General features: G+C 43.1%; 1 protein-coding gene across 1 annotated transcript in view; it reads right to left on the reverse strand.

Moving 5' to 3' along the window:
* LOC100082988 (cytochrome b-245 heavy chain) overlaps nucleotides 1-19,749 on the reverse strand; it is a 31,614-nt gene extending 11,865 nt beyond the window's left edge. The window contains exons 1-7 of the mRNA XM_001514025.5: nucleotides 19,656-19,749; nucleotides 16,439-16,534; nucleotides 15,009-15,119; nucleotides 6,857-6,941; nucleotides 5,165-5,313; nucleotides 2,836-3,026; nucleotides 1,038-1,167 (exon numbers count right to left, since the gene is read on the reverse strand). Coding sequence (XP_001514075.1) covers nucleotides 1,038-1,167; nucleotides 2,836-3,026; nucleotides 5,165-5,313; nucleotides 6,857-6,941; nucleotides 15,009-15,119; nucleotides 16,439-16,534; nucleotides 19,656-19,700 — 807 coding nt within the window. The 5' untranslated portion in view covers nucleotides 19,701-19,749. The remainder of the gene's footprint in view (nucleotides 1-1,037; nucleotides 1,168-2,835; nucleotides 3,027-5,164; nucleotides 5,314-6,856; nucleotides 6,942-15,008; nucleotides 15,120-16,438; nucleotides 16,535-19,655) is intronic.
* Nucleotides 19,750-25,251: the final 5,502 nt, after the last annotated feature.

Here is a 25,251-nt window from a genome sequence, read left to right on the forward strand (position 1 = left end):
ATTTGTTAAGGACTTATTATGTGCCAGGCACTGAACTAAGTGCTGGGGTAGATACAAGATAATCAAGTGGGACACAGTTCCTGTCCTACATGGGGCTCACAGTCTTAATCCCCATTTTCAGATGAGATAGATGAGGCACAGAAAAGTTAAGTGACTTGCTCAAGGTCACACAGCTGACAAGTGACAGAGCCGGGATTAGAATCTGGTTCAATACAGTCGAGTTGGTAGACACGTTCCCTGCCCACAACAAACTTGCAGTCGATGGTTGAATGTTTTATAAAAGAGGAGTTTCCAATTCGGAGAAACAGCGAATTAATGGAGCGGAGAGTTCGAAGGGCAGAAGTTGGAGTTTAGGGAATTCCGACTTTTAGGGTGTGCCAGCTTCCTCTAGACTGTAAACTCATTGTGGGCAGGGAATGGGTCTACCAACTCTGTTGCACTGTTCTCTCCCAACTGCTCAGTAGAATGCTCTGCACACAGTAAGCACTCAACAAATACCACTGATTGATTTGGGAAGACCATGTCCTGAATCTCTTTCCAGGCCTTTTGGGTTATGTCCTAAGCAATCAATTGCTGGAATTTATTGAGCCCTTACTGTGTGCAGAGCACGGTGCTAAGTGCTTGGAAGAGTTGTAGACATATAATAGAGTTAGCCTGAGGTTCTGGTGGGCCCAGGGTAGTAGAAACCTGGAGGTCTCTTCAGAAAAGTAGATCCCCCTGCCTTTAGCTATGTATAGTACACTATTCATTAAGGGTTTACTACATGGTAGACACTTTCCTAAGTACAAGTGAAAATCCAAGATAAACAGGGAAGATACACAGGATTTATAATCTATGAGGGAGGGAAGGTGGGTATTTTAGCTCCATTTTGCTCATGAGAAAACTGAAGCTCAGAGAGATTAAATGACTTGCTGAAGGTCACACAGAAGGCCAGTGGCTGAGCTCCTGATTCTCTATCCCCTGCTCTTTCTACTTGTCTACCCTGCCTCTCCCTTCTCAGACTGTACACTGGAATTTAGATTAAAATGAATTCATACCATGGGAGGGTTTCCAGAGAACTGAGGGATCGGACATTTGGGAATTTTTCCCCAGGATGTGATATTTTCAGAACATATTTCAGGATTGTGTTCCTCCAAGCTCATTGCCGTCTGCCCACGAACAATCCGACTAAAAAAAAAAATAAGGTCGGGTCCAGTTAGTGGGAAAGGAAGAAAAATCTATCATCTTTGAATTGCAGTGAAATTTTAGCTCTAAGATTGAATTCAACCCTCTTCTTCTCAGTGAACGTCTTACCTTGCCTGCGAATGAAAAGATGCGTGAGGACAAATTACAAAGAGAACCATCTAATTTCCTTTAGCAGAAAAAAACAGGAAACCTGGACACCTTTGTCATTTTAGGATTAAAAAAAAGAACGTGACTTTTTTTGTCAGTAAGCACAATTTAGCTTTTATTAAGCTCGCCTGGACTCCTGAAATAATTAAGGGACTCAGATTTGGGGAGAGAGGGAGGCAGAAAGGAATGGATGGATCGAAGAGAAGGATGGGCTTTCTATCTTCTCCTTGAATTGGTAGCATGACGCTGGCAGGAAAGAAAAAGAGTGAAAATGGCACTGAATAGGGTATTAAGCAAAGGGATACATCCAAGATACACAGGTTGGACACAATCCCTGTCCCACTGAAGGCTTGCAGGGAGAATGGGTCCTGAACCCCCATTTTACAGATGAAGAACCTGAGGTCCAGAGAAGTGAACTGACTTTCAGGCAAGTGGTTTTAGTTCAATTTTTTTGTTTCATGGTATTTGTTGAGTGATAATAATAATAATAATAATAATGTTGGTATTTGTTAAGCGCTTACTATGTGCCGAGCACTGTTCTAAGCGCTGGGGTAGACATAGGGGAATCAGGTTGTCCCACGTGGGGCTCACAGTCTTAATCCCCATTTTACAGATGAGGGAACTGAGGCACAGAGAAGTGAAGTGACTTGCCCACAGTCACACAGCCAAGTGGCAGAGCTGGGATTCGAACTCATGAGCCCTGACTCCAAAGCCCGTGCTCTTTCCACTGAGCCACGCCGCTTCTCCGTGCTTACTATGTGTCAGACACTGTGCTAAGCTCCAGGATAGATACAAGCTAATGAGGTTGGACACAGTCCTTGACCGACATGGAGCTCAAAGTCTTAATCCCCATTTTACAGATGAGGGAATTGAGGCAAAGAAGTGACTTGCCCGAGGTCATACAGCTAAGAGGTGGCAGCGCCAGGATTAGAACCTAAGTCCTTCTGACTCTCAGGTCCGTGCTCTATACACTAAGCTGTGCTGCTTCTCTAAATTCTCCAATTTACTGTCATGCAAAATTCAGTCAAAGCTATCATGGCTTCCTGGAACATGGTACGATGATGAACAAATGATAACAAAGTCTACTTCATTTCTCTGGGCCTCAGTTAACTCGCCTGTAAAATGGGGATTGAGACTGTGAGCCCCACTTGGGACTGGGGCGGTGTCCGACCCAATTTGCTTGTACCCACCCAGCGCTTAGAACCGTGCCTCGCACATAGTAAGCACTTTAATACCGTAATTATTATCATTATTATGACTTAGACTTTTTCGGTCTGATGGTTTTAGAGGTGGCAAGAATCCACCGTGATTATCTCCTGGGAGAAACAATGAATTTGTTGCCAGAAAATGAACTAAAGTGGGGTCCTTTGATTTCTAGCACCTCAATTTCTCCTGTGAATAGCCCAGGCTAACATCCACCTCCCATCGATATCACACCCAACAAATCCCAAAACTGGTGCCGCCTTTGAAGAATATATATTCTAGGATATGCTAGCCACTTACCCGTAACCATGGATAGCGAGGCCGATAAAGAAGATGACAAAGAGATGGTGTGTGTACCAGAACACTTCGAAGTAAGACCTCCTGATGGTTTTGGTGGATGACGTAATGATTAGTATGAGACACAAGGTGATTACCACTCCAGTGATACCAGCCAGGTATGTGAAGGCCACTTTCAGACCACCCAAGGGGTTCTGGTAAAAGAATACAGACCACATCAATTTTTAATTCATCAATCATTCAATTATATTTATTGCTCCTGTGCAAAGCCCTGTACTAAGCGCCCGAGTCAGATACAATAGAGTCGGTAATTATAATGATTACGGTATCTGATAAGCGCTTACTATGTACCGAGCACTGTTCTAAGCACGGTCTTTATCCCCATTTTACAGATGAGATAACTGAGGCACAGAGAAGTGAAGTGGCTTACCCCAAGTCACACAGCAGACAAGTGGTGGGGCCAGGATTAGAACCCACACCCTCTGATTCCCAAGCCCGTGCTCCTGTCACTAAGTTACGCTCCTTCTCGACGGGTAGACCCGTTCCCTGCCCTCAGAGAGCTTGCAGTCTATATGGGGCCGACAGGCAGATAGGGGAAATGGGAGCATATGAGGATACTTACATAAATGCTGTAGGGCTAGGGTAAGTATCAGAGTGCTTAAGGGGTACGTAGACAACGCAGAGGAAAGGGCGGATAAGGAAAATGAGGGCTTGATCGGGAAGGCCTCTTGGAGGAGATGTGATTTTAGGGGGGTTTAGGAGGGTGTTTTAGGATGGTGGGGAGAGCGATGGTCTGGCGGACATGAAGGGGCACGAAGGCACGAAGGGAAATGTGATCAAGGGGTGAGTGGCAAGACAGATGAGACCCAGGTACCGTGAGTAGGTTGGCGTGAGAAAAGTGAAACGTGAGGGCCGGGTTGTAGTAGGGAATCAGTCAGGTAAGGAATTAACGGGAGAACTGACCGAGTGCCTTGAAGCCAACAGTAAAGAGTATCTGTTTGATGCAGAGGTGGATTCATTCATTCAGTCATATATATTGAGCACTTACTGGGTTCAGGACACTGTACTAAGCACTTGGGGGAGTACACTCCGACAATAAACAGGCACATTCCCTGCCCACAACAAGCTTACAGTCTAGAGCGGCGATGGGCGTCCACTGGAAATTCTTGAGGTGTGGGGAGGCATGGACTGAATGGTTTTTCAGAAAAATGATCCAGACAGTAGAGTGAAGTATGGACTAGAGTGGGGAGAGATATTTCCCCATCCTATTTTCCCTTCCTTTTACATCACCTACACACTTGAGTCTTACTAGTCCAATAGTAGTATTTTTTAAGCACATAATATTAGTACTTGGTAAACACTTGCTGTGTGTTCTAGAAGCTAGAGGAGATACAAGTTAATCAGGGTGGACACAGGCCTGGTCCCAAATGGGGCTCACACTCTTAATCCCCATTTTACAGATGGAGTAACTGAGGCCCAGATAAGTGAAGGGACTTGCCCAAGGTCACACAGCAGACATGAGGGAAACCAGGATTACTGTGGGCATAGGACTATACTACTAGACGCTGGGAGAGAATACACAGGTGGGAATTAAACATGCTCTCAGTCCCTCATGGGGCTGACAATCTAAAAGTTCAAATGGAAAGAAAGTATTGGAAACAAATCTATTCTACTATAATCTCCCAAGTGCTTAGTACAGTGCTCTGTACGGAGTAAATGCTCAATAAATATAATTTATTGATTCTTATAGATTGATGCTTAAATTTGATCATTCCCCACGACTTTATTTTAATTCCTTAATCGAACTCCTGCTTTTCGTTTTTATATCTATTTTTCTTTAACCACTGAAGATGACTGAAGCTTCACCCTGCATTCGGTGGTAGAATTTCAAAGGAAAACCACCTAAAAAAATAAGTCTCAGCAGGTCACGTTTAAATACCAAAAGTAACCCATTCTGCTATTTCATGTAAGTAAATGATTAATATTTATAACTAAACCAATATTAATGTTAAATATCTTTTGTCTAATACGAGAAAACATGATTGAAAATACTATCTGTGATGCGATTCAGCCCTATTTACGAACTATAAATCAGATGAAGTTTTCTCTCTTTCCCTGATTCAGTATAGCACTCTGTTCATTAAATTGTATTCATTTGTATTTATTGAGCGCTTACTGGGTGCAGAGCACTGTACTGAGCACTTGGGAGGGTATAATACAACATTAAACAGACACATTCCCTACCTACAACAAGCTTACAGCCTAAATATGTAATAAAACCATGTGTGACTGATTTTTTTCCCTATTTAAGCAGGTCTCAGGGATGGCTTACCTCTATTTTATCTGCGACAAAGTTCACGTAGGTATTATTTCCTCCATCCTCAAAGACAGAGAGCGCTACTGAATAGTCATCAGAAGAAATATTGACTTTTGCATTCACACACCACTCGACATTGAATAGATGTGCAATGGTGTGAATTGCTAGGAAGGACAGAAAACAACACAAAAGAAAGGTTAAGCTTGAAATTATGATCACTGCACCAATATACTCCCAATTAATCTGGGGCATCTGCTGTGTAAGCTCATTTTGGGCAGGGAATGTGTCAGTTTACTATCGTATTGTCCTCTCCCAAGCACTTTGTACAGTGCTCTGCACACAGTAAGTGCTCAATAAATACAATTGAATGAGTGAATGAATGAATTCTCACACTTTCCTGTTTGATTTCCTACAGTCAGCATCTCAGGAAATACTAACAGCTGTGGTATTTGTCAAGTGCTCACTACATGCCAAGGACTGTACTAAGCTCCGGGTTAGAAACAATGCAATCAGCTGAGACACAGTCCCTGAGACACAAATTATGGGGCTCATATTCTAAAGGGGAGGCACAGCAGGTATTTAATGCCCATTTGACACACGAGGAAATTGAAGCACAGAAAAGTTTAGTGACTCACCTACGGTGACCCAGCAGGTAAGTAGTGGAGCAGAGATTAGAACCCTGGCCCCTTTATTGTGTCCAACCTGATTATCTTGCATCAGACACAGAGCAAGAACTTAGTAAAAACCACCATTTATTATTACCTGACTCCCATATCTGTGCTCTTTCCACAAGGCCGCAAGACCCTCTGTTGCTAAAGCTCAGAAAACGGGAGAGAGATTGACACAGTGACTGCAGATTGCCACAATAAACAGCAGGAGACAGAGATGCCCAAAGTGTTTTTTTGGTTTGTTTGGTTTGGTTTCATTTTAATGGTATTGGTTAAACACTTAGTATGTGCCAGGCACTGTAGTAAGCGCTGAGGTAGACACAGGCTAATCAGGTATCGACACGTGCCTCACAAGGGGCTCACACTCAGTCCCCATTTTATAGATGAGGTAACTGAGGCCCAGAGAAGCTAGTGAATTCAGATGCATTTCTTACAAAAACAAAGTAGTGATAATAATAATAGGTATTAATATTGTTCTGTGGCATTTGTTAAGCGTTTCTACATTCCAAGTGCTGGGATAAATACAAGATATTCAGGATGGACCCAGTCCCTGTCCCACATGGGGTTCACAGTCTAAGTATGAGGATGTAGGATTTAATCTCCATTTTACAGATGAGGAAACTGAGGCACAGAGAAGTTCAGTGACTTGCCAAGGTCACACAGCAGACAAGTGGCACAGCCGGGATTAGGACCCAGGCCCTCTGACTCTCCACTCTGCCACAGAGTGTTAATGCAGGCCCAGACACACCTTAAATCTGTTTCCAAAAGGGAACTCAGCACTTAGAACAGCGCTGGACACAGAGTGAGCACATAACAAATACCACACCGCTAATAATAATAAGAGCTCAGTGGAGTTGAATATATTTCCTTCTGGTGCTCATTCTAGATTGCTCTGAGGACTCTAACTTCCTCCCTTACATGAGCAAAAATGACAGCTTTCACGTAATCCCGAATAGCGTGTGTCGAGTGCCAGTGTCCGTAGATGGGAGACAGTCTTCCCATAAAATTGTTGAAGCCCATAATGGTCTAACAAACTTACTAGTGTGCAGCGCGATCATCCATGCCACCATTTTGTGGAACGTTAGATTCCGGTCCAATTGCCTCCTGATACGCGTTGAACAGCACTTGGAATAAGGAGAAGACAAAGTCACAAGAGTTTCAGCAGCCATTTAATGAATCGGGGAAAGCACCTCCTGAGAATTCACGGCAACAGTCTCTAAAAATGTGCCTCTAGAGTAGGAAGTGAATCTAGCCACCTGCTCTTTTATTGAAACCTAAAAGTATGATCCCAACTGTTAAAAACAATTATACACTTGATTAATTCAAAATGGACCTCTTGCAGAACTCCACAAAATGGCTTGGGCCCTTGAGGTAATTTTGCCTGTGGTTACACTTGTTCAGTTGATCATCCCCTTTAATTTATTCTAAGGTTTCCTTACCAACAGGAAAAGCATTACAAGCTTGGTCCCATAAAATCCCACAGCATTCCCACTATTCCCCTAAACTGTATACTTTTTTTGTTGTTTTTTTAAAATTTTCCTTGTTAAGAGCTGACTACTTGCCGAGCACTGTACTAAATGCTGCGGTAGAATACCAGATAATTTTTTTTTATTGGTTAGGCACTTACTATGTGCCAGGCACTGTTCTAGACAGGAGGTCGATACAAGTTAATTAGGTTGGACACTGTCCATGTCTCACGTGGGGCTCACAGTCTTCATCCCCATTTTACAGATGAGGTAACTGAGGTCCAGAGAAGTGAAGTGACTTGCCCAAGTTCACAGAGCAGACAAGCGGCGGAGCCAGGATTACACCCCATGGGCTCAAATTCTAAGTAGGAGAGAGTCGAATTTATTCCTCATTTTACAGATGAGGAACCTGAGTCACAGAGAAGTTAAGTGACTTGCCCAAGGTCACAGAGCAGACAAGTGGCAGGGCGGGGATTAGAGCCCAGATCTTCTGGTTCCCAAGCCCGTGCACTTTCCACTAAGCCACGATGCTTCCTGATGTGGGCAGCGAATACGTCTACCCACTCTGTTATATTGTACTCTCCCAAGCACTTAGTACAGTGCTCTGCACACGGTAAGAACTCAATAATTACGATTGACCGTCTGATTTACAGATGGCAGATAGGCCTGGTAAGATGTTAAGAAGAGCCATAGCCCGGTCAGAGAACTGGCCATCCATCCTTGTATTTTGCCTCCAACAGTGACAACAAGACACTGGCAAGAACAGTGTGATCCTTGACATCCAAAGCCCCAGTGTAGCTCCCCAATCACAGTTAGAGCGTGGCTCAGTGGAAAGAGCACGGGCTTGGGGGTCAGAGTTCATGGGTTTGAGTCCTGGCTCTGCCACTTGTCAGCTGTGTGACTGTGGGCAAGTCACTTCACTTCTCTGTGCCTCAGTTACCTCATCTGTAAAATGGGGATAAAGACTGTGAGCCTCACGTGGGACAACCTGATTACCCTGATTCTCCCCCAGCGCTTAGAACAGTGTTCTGCACATAGTAAGCGCTTAACAGATACCAACATTAGAGATAATGAGGGGGAGTGGGAGAATGCTCCGAGTTCAAATTCCAGAAACAGAAGCCAGAAAGTCTGGGTGGATTCATTCATCCATCCATTCGATCTTACTTACCCATCAATTGATTGATTCATTCAAATTTACTGCATGCTTACTGTGTGCAGAGCACTGTACTAAGCGCTTGGGAGACATATTCCCTTTCTACAACGAGCTGACTTTTCTGTCACACAGCACAACACTCCGTCCAGGTTCTTTGTGTCTCCGAACACCTCACCTCCAAAGTGTGAAAGGGCTAAATTCTATTTCGATAAAGCATGGCTTTAGTTCAAAGAGGCCCTTCCCCGAAGAAAGCATTTCATGTTATGTTGATGTTGTGGGAAAAAAACAAAACACCTATCAAGTTCTCTCATGGTTCCCTGATAAAGCCTTCCTACCTAAGCGGTACAGCCTTTGGATTGGTTGATTCATTTTTGAATGTTTCCAGCGGCAAAGAACAAGTTATTTTTACAGCTTTATAATTTCTTCCTTTTCTTAAGGGTGTCAGTTTCTACTTCCGGAATAAAGAGTTTCAATAGCGTTTTAAAGTACTCGAGAGTTAGAGAAGTGACACCGAAGCCCCAGGAATCAAGAGGGAAAAGGCCTGGCTCGATTTTAACTCTAAGCTTCTTCATGGAAAAAGAAGGAGCAAAGGGGGGCTTCCCTGATAAATATCACGGAGTGAGCAGTGACCTGTATGTTTTTGTGTCTCGATTAGGGCTCCCTTGGGCAGGGGAAAAAGAAGAGCTAGTGCTAAAGAACTACTTGTTAAGTGCTTGTTTATGAGTCAGGCACTGTACTAAGCGCTGGGGTAGATACAAGATCAACAGATTGGACACAGTCCCTGACCTCCACGGGGCTCACGGTCTAAGGAAGAGGGACGGCAGGTATTTTAATCCCCGTTTTGAAGATGAAGAAACTGAGGGCACAGAGAAGTGAAGTGACTTGCCCAAGGTCACACACCAACAAAGCGGTGGAGCTAGGATTAGAACTCAGGACCTCTAACTCCCAGGCCCGTGCTTTTTCTCCTCGCTCGGGGCTGTGTCGGTAGATTGGCATGAACAGGGCAAGGTTTCGGGTGACCGCCACCGATGCGAAGGAATAACGCCTGGATGTGTCACGGAAGGAAAGGGGAAGAAAACATTAGTAAAGGAGAAGTGGAGGAAAATGGAAAGTGCAGAGTTCATGTCAAAACAATAACATGGATCGAATATCCTGTCTTGAAAAGCACTACCTAGGAAGCTTATTACCCTGGTATACACGCACACACGTCGGCTTTCTGTCTCCTCCCCTAGAGGTAAGGTCTTTGTGGGAAGGAGTTGTGTCTACCAACTCTGTTCCATCGTACTCCCCCGAGCGCTTAGTACACTACTAAGGAGCAGCATGGCCTCGTGGCAAGAGTCAGAGGTAGTGGGTTCTAATCCTGATTACGCCATTGGTCTGCTGTGTGACCTTGGGCAAGTCACTTAACTTCTCTGTGCCTCGGTTACCTCATCGGGAAAATGGGGCTGGAGACTGCGAGCCCCACGTGGGACAATCTGATTACCTTGTATTTATAGAGAAATAGAACAGTGCTTGGCACATAGTAAGCGCTTAACAAATACCATGATTATTATTTTTAAGTGCTCAATAAATGCCACTGAATGTTTGATTGGCATTCTGGGTGGGGAGTCCAGTCCAGATCCCACATGGGGCTCACAGTTTTTCACTCCCAATTTTACAGATGAGGTAACGAAGGCACCAAAACCTAAGTGACACGCCCAAGGTCACATAGCAGTATTTGTTAAGTGCTTACTAAGCACTGGGGGAGATACAAGACAGCCAGGTAGGACACAGGGTCTTTCCCGGTGTAGCTTACAATCTAAAGGGGAGGAAGAACAGGTAATTCCTCATTTGACTGATTAGAAAAATGAGGCCCAGAGAAGTTAAGTGAGTTGTCTGAGGCCCCACAGGAGACAAGTGACAGACGCGGGATTAGAATCAGGACCCTGGGTCCCTGCTCTTTCCATGAGGCAACACTATTTCTCAAAATAATTCATTCTACTAAGAAAATCAGAAGTGTGTGAGACTCAGGGCTGGCTTTCCTTGTACATGCTTCAGCCTAGGAGTCAACTTTTTCAATTCCATTGCATCTACTGAGACCTACTGTATGCAAAACATCTTCAAAGAGAAAAACTGTTGATACGATAATAATAATAGTGGTGTTAAGCACTTACAATTCAGCAAACACCGTTTTAAGCACAGAAGTAGAAACAAGGTAATCGTAGTGGACACTGTTCCTGTCCCACACTGGGACTCGGTCTAAGTAGGAGAGGGAAGAGGGGTTGAATACCCATTTTACAGCTGAAGAAACTGAGACTCAGAGAAGTCATGTGACTCGCCCAAGGTCATTCAGCAGGTATCTCAAAGTGCCAGGATTAGAAGCTAGGTCCTCTGACTCCCAGGCCTATGCTCTTTCCAGTACACCACGCTGCTTGATATTTCAGCCTTTGGCTTAAATATCCTAGATTAGATTTATATTGCCTTTGCCAAGCACTGGCTCTGAAGGTTGCACTTCCTTCCGATTTAGAAACTTTGAATGACCAATCTCCCTCTCTTACTTCACATCGCTTCAGGGTTGGAGCATTGCGTGTGAGATTAGGCAGCCCTGATAATCAGGGTTTTTCAAAACCAGATATTCAATCCTTGATATGATAATCAATAATGAGGTATAAAGAAATAATTAAGGTACTATGACAAGCACTATTCTAAGCCGTGGAGTAGATAAAAGTTATTTGCATCAGACAAACCCTAACCCTAATTAGTCCCTATCTCACCTGAGGCTCAAAATCTAAGAGTTGGGAGAACAGTTATTAAATCCCCATTTTACTGGATGAGGAAACTAAAAGACAGAAAGTTAAGTGACTTGTCCAAAGTCACATAGCAGACAAGTGACAGAGCCAGGATTAGAACCCAGATCCTCTAACTCCTAGGTCTGCGCTCTTTCTATTAGCCCTTTTTTTTTAAAAAAAAAAGGTATTTGTTACTGCATGCCAGGCACTATACTAAGCGCTGGGGTAGATACAAGCTAATCAGGTTAGCCCAGTCCATGTCCTACATGGGGCTCTAAACTGAAATTCTACCATCTCTGTTATATTGTACTCTCCCAAGTGCTTAGTACAGTGCTCTACACATCACTAGCGATCAATAAATATGATTGATTGGGGCCCACAGTCTTAATTCCCATTTTCCAGATGAGGTAACTGAGGTACAGAGAAGTGAAGCGACTTGTCCAAGGTCACAAAGCAGACAAGTGGCAGAGTGGGATTTGAACCCAGGTCCTGTGACTCCCCAGGTCCGTGCTCTTTCCACTAGGCCACGCTGCTTCCCACTTTTTTGCATGAACTCCGCACTTCCCATTTTGTTCTACTTCTCATTTATGACTGGTTTCTTTCACCATACTTCCATAATACGTCCAATCATTCTGCGTTAACTTCACATTAATTTTAAAATGGCACGGATTAACTAAGTCGCCTAGGCCAGGCATTAAGGCTGAAGTTTGCACTTGCTTCTAAATTAGCAAGCTTGAATAGTCGGAGCCAAGATACCTTAGGAGCTCTGAAATTATTCGTATCATCACCTCGGAAGGCTCTGCTCACTTTCAAAGCCGGTAAGTGCCGGTGAATGCTCGATTATTGATTGCTAATTTCAAAACAGAAAGTCGTTCTTCAGATGATCTACACTGAAAAATTTCAATGAATCGATCAATAGAGCTTACTGAGTGATTACTCTGTGCCCAGGACTGAAAAGTGATGTAATTCCTTCATAACTTTGGGACACTGTTAATGCTGCACCGCTGGTGCACTGAGCAATAAGCAACATTGCCAAATATCTTGCTTATTGGCGATAGTAATCTGACTACAATGGATTGGATGTGCAATTAGGCCCCATGGGGAAAGAAAGATTTCTTCACAAGGCCCCCTGATGAAAACCCAGTCTATTTCAAATTTCTCACTTCCCCCCTACTATTGTTGCCTGAAAATATCAGCCAGTAAAAAAGGGGGTCGGATTCAAAAAGGGGCAAAACAGCCTTAATTGATGTAGTGATGCCTGTCTACTTGTTCTGTTTTGTTGTCTGTCTCCCCCTTCTAGACTGTGAGCCCGTTGTTGGGTAGGGTTTGTCTCTATCTGTTGCCGAATTGTATTTTCCAAGCGCTTAGTACAGCGCACAAAGTAAGCGCTCAATAAATACAATTAAATGAATGAATGAATTGTTCTCCCTGCTGGTGGTCAACCATGCTTCACTGTTCTCATCTTGCGGCGACTTAATTAGAACAGCACTTAAACTGGTCCATCACCTCCCCCGGACAGAATGATTGTTGCAGTTATTCAGGGTAATAAGATGGTAGGGTGGGTGTTTGTTTTTCTTATGAATGATCAATTGATCGATCGATAGCATTTATCGAGCACTTACTCTGTACGAAGCACTGTACGAAGCACTTGGGAGAGTACAATACAACAGAGTTGGTAGACACATTTCCTGCCCACAACGAATTCACAGTCTAGGGGATGTTCTGCTAATGAATAAACTATGACACATTTGAATCACTCAGCTTTAAATAGTGTATTTTGTGATATTTGGAATTGAGAATAGGGGTTTCCAGAAGAGTGTTAGCCATGTAAGTGTCACTTACGGACATAAAGATATCAGGACATAATATTAGAGAAACAGCGTGGCTTAGTGGAAAGAATACGGGCTTGGGAGGCAGAAGTACTGGGTTCTAATCCTGGCTCCGCCACTTGTCAGCTGCGTGACTTTGGGCATGCCACTTAACTTCTCTGTGCCTCAGTTATCTTCTCTTTAAAATGGGGATTAAGTCTGTGATCCCCATGTGGGATAACCTGATTACCTTGTATCTACCCCAGTGCTTAGAACAGTGCTTGGCACATAGTAAGAGCTTAACAAATACCATTATCAATATTATTATGAGGATATATATATATATACATATGTGCACACATGTATAAGGATAAAAGGATATTATATAAGGATTATATATAAGGACATAAGGACATATAGTCTATACTGTAAGCTCTTTCTGGGTAGGGAATGTCTGTTTATTGTGGTACTGTATTCTACCAAGTGCTTAGTACAGCGCTCTGAACACAGAAAGCGCTCAATAAATATGAATGAAACAATGCCATTACCGGAAAACATCAATGGACCCTCTAGCCTAGTGACAACAGAACATTTGAAGCAAGATTACTTCCTTGTCCTCTTGGACAATCATCCTCGTGGTTTAGGGATGAGCCTTTCAAGTTTTCCTAGTTCACTCCAGAAATTTCTTAATAACCCTAGAATTCCGAGAGTCCCTGTTATTTATTGAGCACTTACTGTGGACTGAGCACTGTACATAATGCTTGGGAGAGCACAATACAATGTTCCCTTCCCACAGCGAACTTAGGGTCTCGAGGGGGAGACAGACATTACTATAGATAATTTAGAATACCTAATTTATAGTTAGGTACACAAGTGCTTTGAGGCTGAGAGTGGAGTGAATATCAAAAGCCTAAAGGCACAGATTCAAGTGCATAGGTGAAGAGGAAGGGAAAGGGAGATGGGGAAAAGATGACTTACTTAGGGAAGGTCTCTTGGATGAAATGTGACCTTAATAAGGCTTTGAAGGTGGGAACAGTGGTGGTCTGGCCTATATGGAAGGGGAAAGAGTTCAAGGGCAGAGGGAGGATGTGGGAAAGCGATTGGCAATGAGATAGATGAAATCGGGGCACAGTGAGGCTACACTGTAGTAGGAGATGATTCCAGGAGAAATGGGGCGCTCTTCCAGAATGTTAGAAATAAACCATGGGAAATGAAAGTGAACTCTGTGTGAATAAAGGTCATTTTGATTCTTTTCCTAGTCTCAGTTGTTACCGGTCATCTCGGACTTCGCAATGACTCTCACCCCATTAAATCGATAGCTCCTCTTTCCTGCTACCTTTATTACACAGGAGGCAAAGCTGGTTTGAAAAAGTATCACACTTCAAACTAAATGTTTCCCCATTAAAAAAAATACTGTTTATAACTCTCACCCTTTTTAGGAGGTTTTTTTTATTATGAACTTACATATATATATGAATATACTTATATATCATTCAGTGCCACACAGTGAGTTTAATCAATTCTGTTGACCACTCTAAAGACATGGTCTGGTGGGCGTGGGTGGCAGAGGACCTGGTTTCCCATCCCAGCTCCACCATCTGCTGGTCGGGGGACCGTGGGCAAGTCACTTCACTTCTCTATGCCTCAATTTCCTCTCCTCATCTGTAAAATGGGGATTCAATATCTAATCTCCCTCCTCTTTAGAACTGTGAGCCCCATGTGAGTGATACAATTATCTTGTATCTATCTCAGAGCTCAGTACAGTGCTTGGCACCTAATAAACGCTTAACAAATGCCACGATTATTACTTTAGCCTCGGATACCCGGTGTAGAATTCTCACTTTTGCAATCCTGATGAAACCCTGGTTTGCTTCCTCCAGAGAAGGGACGTAGACAATTGTGAACTTCTAAAATTTGAGGAACTCAGATGTTACCTTGGCTGCTAAAGGAGATGCTGAATGTGAGGGCAGGGGAATAAAGCCTTTCTTAATCTTACCGCACTCGATCCTCTGAGGAAGGACAGCAGATTTCGACAGACGGGAAGGAGGATCAACATACAGTTGAAATTCAGGCAGGCAGCAGGGGCTCTTGCAAGGGCCAGGGCGGACTAGAATATAATACACCAAAAATCAGAATGAATCACATAGCATCTAAATTAGGTACTTATGGAAATGCATTTGCCCTCAATTTTTTCTTTGTTGTTGTTGTTATTGGCCTGCAAGACTAATGATCTGATCACGGAAGCCTTAAGTAGTCATGAAACCTGCACGTTTTCAATCGTTGATTCAATGGCGCTTACTGTGTGCAGAGTACTGCGTTAAGCGCTTAGGGCAGGGTGGGTATAATGAAGTAAGTAGACATGACCCCTGTCCTCAGTGAGCTTACAGCCTCAAAACCTGAATCGTTAGTTTGACGATCTAGAACTACTGACTCAATGAAAAACAAAAACAAAAAAACCTTGTCTTCTCTTCATCCCCTCTCCCTGTTCACATTGAACTCCCATCCTCCAAATTAAGGAAGCACAAAAAGCCAGATAGGCAGAAATGTGAATGATTTTGCCACGAGGAAAAGATCAGGAAATTCAAATGCAAACCAAGCTTCTAAAGCCCCGCTGTAACCTTCAGAACTGAAACTACTCTAGGGGCTCTCTTGGGTGTGGTAACCCAGAAGACTCCCAAAAGGAAGGACTGGTTTTCAGAAAAAAAAAAACCCAACAAAACCCACTTTGTAAAATGTTCCTCTCATCATGAAAAATCTCCCTTGGATTATGAAAATGTTGATGAGATATTTTTTTTTATGCTCAAAGACAACATTTTATAACCATCTTTGGTTCAACTATATTGTGTAACTTTCTTTAAACCAGGAAGTTTCCAAAGTGGACATTTTAACCAGGAAATCCCAGTAAGATGGTAGGGTTAGCGGGGGGGAGGAAAGAAGGGGAAAGATTTGAGGGGCAGAAGTTCCTTAATTCCTGCCCAGCTACTCTGAGCAGAGCAGCTTGGAGTCACTTAGAGTAGTTAGAGCCAGTAAGGAAATTCCCATGAGGGAGCTAGACTTGGTCAACCCCCGAGCACCATCCAGTGGAATCCTGGCATCCCAGTGGTCCCGAGTCTAGCATTCTCCCTTTTGAAAGTATCAGTAATGTCAACAACTCTTGCCTCTTTTGCAAATTACACACTTGTTTCCCTAGAAGAAGCAACCCACCTATCAATCGGCAGCGTTTACTGTGTGCTTACTGTGTCCAGAGCACGGTCCTAAGTGCTTGGGAGAGCACGCTACACCAGAGTTGATAGATATGTTCCCTGTCCACAGTGAATTTACAATCTACGGGAATCAGTCAGTGGCATTTATTGAACACTCACTAGGCTCAGAACACTGTACTAAGTATTTGGGAGAATACAATAGAGGCCACTGTTTTATACTTACTCCAAGAAGCTTGCGGGTATAGAAGAATTTTGGTGGAACATCATAGACACGGTAGTACCACACAAAGAGGAAGGCATTGAGTCCCAGCCATACCAGCTGCAAAAAACAGAAGCAAATTCCTACAGGTCAAGAGAAATCTTCACCTCTCCAAAGTATTTTACACAGCAGCCAGACCTCATTCAGTCAGTCAATAGTATTTATTGAGCTCTTACTGTGTGCAGGGCACCGTAGTAAGCGCCGGGGAGAGTACAATAATAACAGTAGAACAGACAAATTCCCTTCCCACGAGTTTCCGGTCTGGAGTGGGAGACAGATATTGACATCAATAAATAAATTACAGATATGTACATTAGTATTTGAGGCTGGAAAGGGGGGAGTGAATAAAAGGGTGACTCAGAAGGGAGTTGAAGAAAAGGAAAAAGGGGGCTTAGTCGGGGAAGGCCCCTTGGAGATGTGCCTTCAATAAGGCTTTGAAGGAGGGAAGAGTCACTGTCTGTCAGATATGAAGAGGAAGGGCGATCCAGGCCAGAGGCAGGGCATGAGCGAGAGGTCAGCGGCAAGATAGACGAGATACTCTACTGATACTAATATTCTCCCCAGTTTTAACTTATATCCATAAGGCTTCCCTGGTTCTGGTCTTCTTTTTTTATGGTACTTGTTAAGTGCCTGATATGTACCAGACACTGTAGTGTATCTCTGGGGTAGATACAAGATAGTCACGTTGGACACAGTCCATGACCCACATGGGGCTCACAGTCTTAATTTCCATTTCACAGATGAGGGAACTGAGACACAGAGAAGTGAAGTGACTTGCCCAGTGCCACACAGCAAACAGGTGGCAGAGTCGGGATTAGAACCAGGCCCCGTCACTCCCAGGCAAATGCTCTACGCACTAGGTCATGCTGTTTCTCAGGATAACTGAGATTTCTGTGAGGATAATTCTCTCCCTGACCTGGGCAGGTAATGTGTCTGTTTTACTGTTACATTGTACTCTCCCAAGCACTTAGTGCTCCGCACACAGTAAGCGCTCAATAAATACGACTTACTTCATCTAGTTGCTTTTACCAGATTGTGATACTGTCCATTCTCTCTGTCAATCAATAAATGATATTTATGAAGCATTTACTGTGTGCAGAGCTCTGTCTAATCACTTGGGAGAGTAGAACTGAGTTGATAGACACATTCCCTGCCCATAAGGAGTTTACAGTCCGGTGGGGGAATCAGTAATTAAAATAAATTCCGGATATATACATAAGTGCTAGGGAGGGAAAAGGTGGAGTGAATATCAATATAATAATAATAATAATGATGACAATTGAGTGTTTTCTTAAGTCCTTACTCTATAGCAAGCATTCGTATTAAGCAATGGCATAGATATAAAATAATCAAGTCACAGGGGCTCACAGTCTAAGGGGGAGGGAGAACAGGTATTTCATCTCCATTTTACAGATGAAGTAACTGAGACACAAAGTTAAGTGACTTTGCCAAGGCTATGTGGCGGCAGACAAATGGTGGAGTCAGGATTAGAACCCAAGCCTGTGCTCATTCCACTAGATCCTGCTGCCCTTCTCAAGTATGAGGTACAACTCTCCCGGCTGGCAGTAGAAACCTTACCCTGAGTTTAGCACACTTTGGAATATGTAAATGAAACCTCAATTTTCCTCCAGCAATCACTTCACTGACTCTTTCTTCACCATCATCACACTCTTGATTTAATTTAACTTATCCAATCTTAATCCAACTTCTGGGAGAGAAATGCCAAGTAAATCACAGTTACCCATTTAAAAAAAATAATAACAATAATGGTACTTGGTAAGTGCTATGTGCCAAGCCCTGTTTTAAGCCCTGGGGTAGATACAAGTTAACCTGGTTCTAAAATACATGAGTTAGTCATCAAGCATAATTAGAATACCCAACCTGAGCAGTAAAACACCCGAAAGGAATATCCGAGCCATGGGTCTTGTCAGAATAAAATATCCGTACTCTGATTTTCATGCCCATCTTCTCGAATGTAGAGGATGACTTGAGGACTCAACAGCTCGATTGATCGTATTGATTGAGCGCTTACTGTGTGTAGATCAATCTACAGTCAGTGGTATTATTGAGCACCTACTGTGTGCAAAGCAGTGTACTAAACCCATGGGAGAGTACAATATAACAGCGTGGTAGATAGTTTCCCTGCCCAGGAGGAGATTATAATCTAATGGCATGTTTCTTAAACATCCTACTTCTTACAGGTTTCTCATTACCGGCAAAGCAGGAACTCAGTTTGGGAATTGTAGCTTGACACTTCAGCTCTTCCATTACCCTGCGCGCTATCGTACTTGGGATCTATTTAGAATTATCTAAACTAGAGAGGCAGAACTTCTTGGCTGGAATAACAGTTTGGCATTAGCAGAGCCTAGTGGATAGAATATGGGTCTGGGAGTCAGAAGGTCCCGGGTTCTAATCCCAGCTCCACTACTTGTGTGCTGTTTGACCTTTGGCAAGCCAAATCACTTCTCTGTGCCTCAGTTACTTCATCTGTAAAATGAGGATTATAAGTCTATGAGCCCCATGTAGGACTGTGTCCCTCCTGATTTGCTCGTACCTACCCCAGCACTCAGGACAGTACCTGGCACTTAGTAAGCAAATAAAAAAGAAATAATTATGGTATTGGTTAAGCACCTACTATGTGCCAGTCATTTTACTAAGCGCTGGGGTAGATACAAGGTAATTGGGTTAGACACAGCCCCTGTCCCACAGTGGGCTCACAGTCTTAATCCCCATTTTACAGATGAAGCAACTGAGGCACAGAGAAGTGAAGTGACCTACCCACAGTCACACAGCAGACAAACGATGGAGCTGGTGTAAACAAATACCACAATTATTATTATCATTATTGTTATTATTACTACTACTAAGAGGAGACAATGAGAAAATCCTGAGCAGAACTCCGATGGAAAGTTTCAACTTCGTTTCATAGATCAGTTTCTTTTTTTCCCCCCCAGAGAAAAATCTACTATCTATACAACTCAAGTAGATACAATTCAAAGCAGGCTGAAATGACTGAGACTAGCAGGTTGGAGAATTACCTGCAAAAAGGACTTATAAAGTGAATTAAATAGAAGTTCTGAGTCGATTCGATATCAGATTCTGGAAATAACGAGAATACTGCCCAGGTTTGGCTCCTGAATGGAAAGATGCATCAAAGTGAAATATTTCATCTGGTACTCACGATGACAAGGATGGAGACTCCTTCGTTCACTACCCAGTTGCCCATGATTACACGAGGTGAATACACTCAATCCGTCTCTTCTTCTGCACTACGTTTCTTCTTCACATAGGGAAGTGAAAACAGCCACCCTGGTGCAATCTATTTCCTTTTTTATTATCAGAAATTAGCTAACCATTAGTCAATGAAGAACTATTTTCATGTACACTCTAAATATCTTCAACCACGGCGACTTTTCATTTTAGAGGACTGACATGTACTAAAGAGGTGGAAAGGAAAGTTTATTTTGAGCAACGAAGCAATTTACTGAGATAAATATCACCAGTATAGTAACCATCTAGCGGTGTGGGCTTAGCCCACTTAATCGATTTATCGATAACTGGTATTTTTTAAGCATCCTTCTGGGCTGGATGGGCTGAACATTCTACCAAGCAAATCCCGGGAGTGATATTCTCTTAGAGCAGCAGTGTGGCCTAGTTAAAAGAGCACGGGCCTGGGAGTTAGGACGCCTGGTTTCTAATCCCAGCTCTGCCACTTGTCCGCTGTGTGTCCCTGGGCAAGGCACTTCATTTCTCTAGGCCTCAGTTTCCTCAATTGTAAAATGGGGGCAAAATACCCATTCTCCCTCCTTCTTAGCCCCGTGTGGAACAGGGACTGTCTGACCTGATTATCTTGCATCGACTCCAGAGTTTAATACAGTGCTTAGAACATAGTAAGTGCTTAACAAATACCACAATTATTATTATTATTAGAACAGTGGGGGCTAGGAGCATTCTTTATGGCCTGAATGTACTCAGTTTGTTCATCATTTTCCCTTCTCCCATTCTAAGACGTGAAAAAATATCCCTCTCAGGAAATCATCGCTTCATTCTGATTATGAGGAGCTAAAGTGTGTTTTTCCTCTTTGCGTCTTTCTCCACAGAATCAATCAGTGGTATTTTTGAGTGCTTCCTGTGTGCAGTAAGTGGGAGACGTGTTCCCTGTATACGACGAATGCACAACCTAGAGTGGGAGACAGATATTATTAATATCAATAAATCAATTATCTCATCTAGAAATGGCTGTCCAGACATGAAACGTTAGGTCACCGTCTGTTTAAATCAGCCAAGTGCAGTGCAGTGGCCTTGGTCTGCCAGACCCAAGCCCAGAGGAAGAGGTTTCACAAGACAAATCTTCCGTACGCTCCCTCACATGCATGCATGAGAACTTAGCCCTGAACGGTGTCATCACTAAAGATAAAGGAGAAGCAGACATATTAATCAAGAACTTAAGTACTTACTATGTGCCAAGCACTTTACTCGGAGCTGGCTTGGATAGAGGATAATCAAATTGGACCAAATGTGGTCTAAAAGGCAGGGAGAACTGGCATTTCATCCCCATTTTACAGCTGAGGAAATTGAGGCACAGAGAAGTTTAAGTAAGTCACCCGAGTTGGCTCAGCGGGCAAGGGGCAGAGCTGAGATTAGAACCCAAGCCCTCTGATTCTCAGGCCCGTATTCTTTCCACTAGGGACACTCATTTTCAATCAATCAACCAATAGCACTTAGGGAGTTCTTGATGGATTCAGAATACAGCACAGAGTAATTGGGAAAGAACAATTACTAGGAGAGAGAGAGGGAGAGAACGCGCGTGAGAACATAAGCAAACCCAACCAGAAATATGCCTTTTAGCACTCTATGATATTATACACAACTGGTCATTTCTCTGGATTTATGTAGGTGTTCTACAATTACTGGGCACTATCATCCTCATCCAGAAGTGAGCATTTTAACACCATTTCACACTTTACATAATTGGCAAATTCTCTGGATTTATGTAGGTATTTCTAAGGTGGATCCAATTTATACCTACCCAAACGGGCATTTCTCCATGAACCAGATAGTCACTTCACTCTTTTACTTTCCTTTCCAAATAGGTAAGTTGTTTAGCTCTAGTAATCATCTCTTTTTTTTATTACTGGAAGCTATTTACTATCAGATAATTCTAGGCCTCTTTTCCCCTTTGTCTTGCTATGTTAACTCTTTCATTACTGCACGAATGGGACTCTCTAAACCGAGACATTTTTTCCATTACTGCCCCCTTTCTCTCTTGCCTGCTGTTTTTGAGGCCAACTTTTTAAGAGCTGGGCTCAGACACTGATGCTTTATTAAAATAGTTCTGGTATTTGTTAAGCGCTTACTATATGCTAAGCCTATACTAAGCACTGGGGTAAATACAAAATCATCGTTTCACACGGGGCTCACAGTCTAAGAAGGAGGGAAGAACAGATTTTGAATCCCTATTTTGCAGATGAGAGAACTGAGGAGAAGTCTTAAGTGACTTGCCCAAGATCACATAACAGTATGTGGCAGATCTGGGATTAGAACCCAGGTCCTCTGACTCCCAGTCTTGTGTTCTTTCCACTAGACCATGCTGATTTTCATTTAGGATTAGATAGCCTCTCTAACCCTAATGCCCTACAAAATGGACATGTGCATTATTTCATTCACTCGTATTCATTAAGCTTTGTGTGCAGAGCGTTATCTCATTCCCAACATTCAGAAAGCCAGGGAACGGAACAGCAACTGCTGTATTTGTGAAGCGGGACACCATCGACACCACAGTTTATCTCCCCGCCCCCACAGTGGTATTTGTTAAGCGCTTAGTGTGTGCACAGCACTGTATTAAGCACATAGAAGAGTACAGTAGATATAGCTATCCTAACCCCTGCCCTCCACGAGTTTACAATCTAACGGGATCAAAGCTTAAATATCTCTGCTGGCCCTTCCAGATTTATGGATGGGTTTCCTGCCTCCCTGGGTATGATCAGCTCAGTTACACACCTGAATCTTTGCGTTTTCCTGCCTTCACATGGTCTTACCAAGCCAGTACTGACAAGCTAACTTCTGTCTTGCCACAGATAGATCTCAGAAATATCCAATGCTCAGACTTCTATGAATGAGGAAAATGGAAAAAAAAAAAGAGCAAGCCTTCTGCATTTCAAGATCTAGCAAGTGCTCTTTCCAAACTTCTTCCCTTCTGCTGGCTGAGTTCTCTCATTTCCTGACCATTAAGAAGTTTGAAGGGTCGTTCAGCTGATTCTCACGGGGTCATGACTTCCTGTTTCTTCACCTTCCAGGTGCACAGATGAGTGAAAGCTTCATGTTTAAGGAACCGGCTGTTCCAGGCTCTCACTTCTCTTTATCCTTAATTGCTTTTGGTGAGCGACCAATCTGCGAGCTTCAAAAGGAATTTTGTGAGACGCAGAAATCTTCGGTCCACAAGATCTGGTCTCTACCAGTATTAGTCAAGCAGTAGTATAGAAGCAGCGTGGCTTAGTGGATAGGACATGGGACTGGGTGTCAAAAGGTTCTAATCCCAGTTCTGCCACTTGTCTGCTGTGTGACCTTGGGCAAGTCACTTTACTTCTCTGGCCTTTGGTTCTCTCATCTGGGGATTGAGTGTGAGCCCCTTGTGGGATAGGGACTGTTTCCAACTCTATTCCCTTGTATTCTATGCTAGTGCTTGAATAGTGCTTGGCACATAGTAAATGCTTAACAAGAACCATCACTCTTATTGTTATTATTAGTAATATAATTAACAATAATAACAATAATTTAAATTATATTATAATGTAATAATAACAATAACATAATATTATCATTAATAATAACTAAATGCCTTGAACATCAAGGCCCTCTAGACAGTAAGCTCACTTTGGGCAAGTAACACGTCTACCAACCCTGTTGTACTATATTCCCCCAAGCGATTAATACAGTGCTCTGCACATAGTAAGTGCTCAATAACTACCACTGATTGATTGGTTGATTGACAAGGGAATGGAGGAGAAATTCTGTTTTGTGGGAAAGAATTGCAGGCCCTGAGACAGAGGTGAAAGAATCCAGGAAGACAAGGCCAGGCTAGGAGTTCACTACAGGGAGGGGGGGTCGGAGGGGGCCTGAAAACACTGAAGCAGCTGCAGGCTCTTACAAAAAGGGGTGAGAAAGTCTATTTTTGACACGACACATTTGTCAAAGTTTCTGCTGAATTCTGAACATGTGCAATAGGTACATTCAAAAGAAATAAAGGAAGCGTTCCAGTGATCACTAACAACAAATGAGCCCTGATAATAATTATGGTATTTGGTAAGAGCTTACTATGTTCCAGGCACTGTAGTAATAATAATGATGATGATATTTGTTAAGTGCCTACTAGGTACCAGGCACTGTACTAAGCACTGGGCTGGATAAAAGCAAATCCGGTTGGACACGGTCCCTGTCCCACGTGGGGCTCACAGTCTTAAGCCCCATTTTACAGATGAGGTAACTGAGGCACAGAGAAGTGACCTTCCGACTCTCAGGTCCATGCTCTATCCACTACGCCATGCTGACGTTATTCAATGAACAAAACATAGAATTCTAGCTCCTGGAGATAAAATATTTCATCTGCTAATTTCAGAGACAACCAAAGGTGAAAAATAGTCAAACTACGCTTTCTTTTGGAACATGCCTGGCACATAGTAAGAGCTTAAAAAATACTACAATTATTATAATTACCATTATTAACAAAGATTGGGTTTGTTTTTTGTCATTTTAGGAACATTATTATGAGCCTGATTTGGGTGGCTCTTTTGAAGAAATTTCACCAGCAATCACTTCGATGTAAATGTTCTTTTCACTGGTGAGGTGAACCAATTCTGTAGGAGTGAGTAGGTGGATGGAAAACAGATTGCTTTATATTTTGCTGCAGGGTTTAGGATTCAGATTAACAGATGTGTGAATTGCCTTTTCAACACATATTTATCCCGTAAAGTTCGGCTTAGTTCCATCTGAAACCTCGGGTTCCGCGGTGACCGTCTCACCTAGAAATAGGTTGACGCATCAGCAACAGGGTGAGATGGATGTGTTATCGTTAGACCAAACTTCAAAGAATCATAGCAACATTTTGCTCAGTTTCCTCACTGGCAAAATGGGGATTCAATCCTACTCTCTATTTTTTATGCTATTTCATAAATGCTCTCTATATGCCAGGCACTGTACTAAACAGATACAAGATCATTCAATAGTATTTATTGAGCGCTTACTATGTGCAGAGCACTGTACTAAGCGCTTGAAATGTACAAATTGGTAACAGATAGAGACAGTCCCCGCCCTTTGACAGGTGTCAGTCACTACCAACTGGCCAGTACCAGGACTGCGAGCCCCATGTGCAACGGGGGCTGAGTCCAACCTGAAAACCCCAGCGTTTAGAACGGTGCTTGGCACCTAGCAAAAGCGCTTACTTCAATCCATAATTCACTCTGCTGCCCAAATCATTTTTGTATATCATTATTCTGCCCTTATCCAGCACCACAGCACATCCAACATCATTAGTGGAATGAGCACAGGCCTGGGAATCAGAGAACCTGGGTTCTAATCCTCGCCATACCTCATGCTTGCTGTGTGACCTTGGTCCATCAGGTTGGACACAGTCCCTGTCCCATATGGGGCTCACAGTCTTAATCCTTAATGAGGAAACTGATGCACAGAGAAGCAAAGTGACTTGCCCAGGTCACACAGCGGACAAGTGGTGGAGCCGGCATTAGAACCCAGGTCCTTCTCACTCCCAGGCCGGGCCTCTC

Source organism: Ornithorhynchus anatinus, chromosome 18 (assembly GCF_004115215.2).
Source record: "Ornithorhynchus anatinus isolate Pmale09 chromosome 18, mOrnAna1.pri.v4, whole genome shotgun sequence".
Taxonomy (NCBI): Eukaryota; Metazoa; Chordata; class Mammalia; order Monotremata; family Ornithorhynchidae; genus Ornithorhynchus; species Ornithorhynchus anatinus.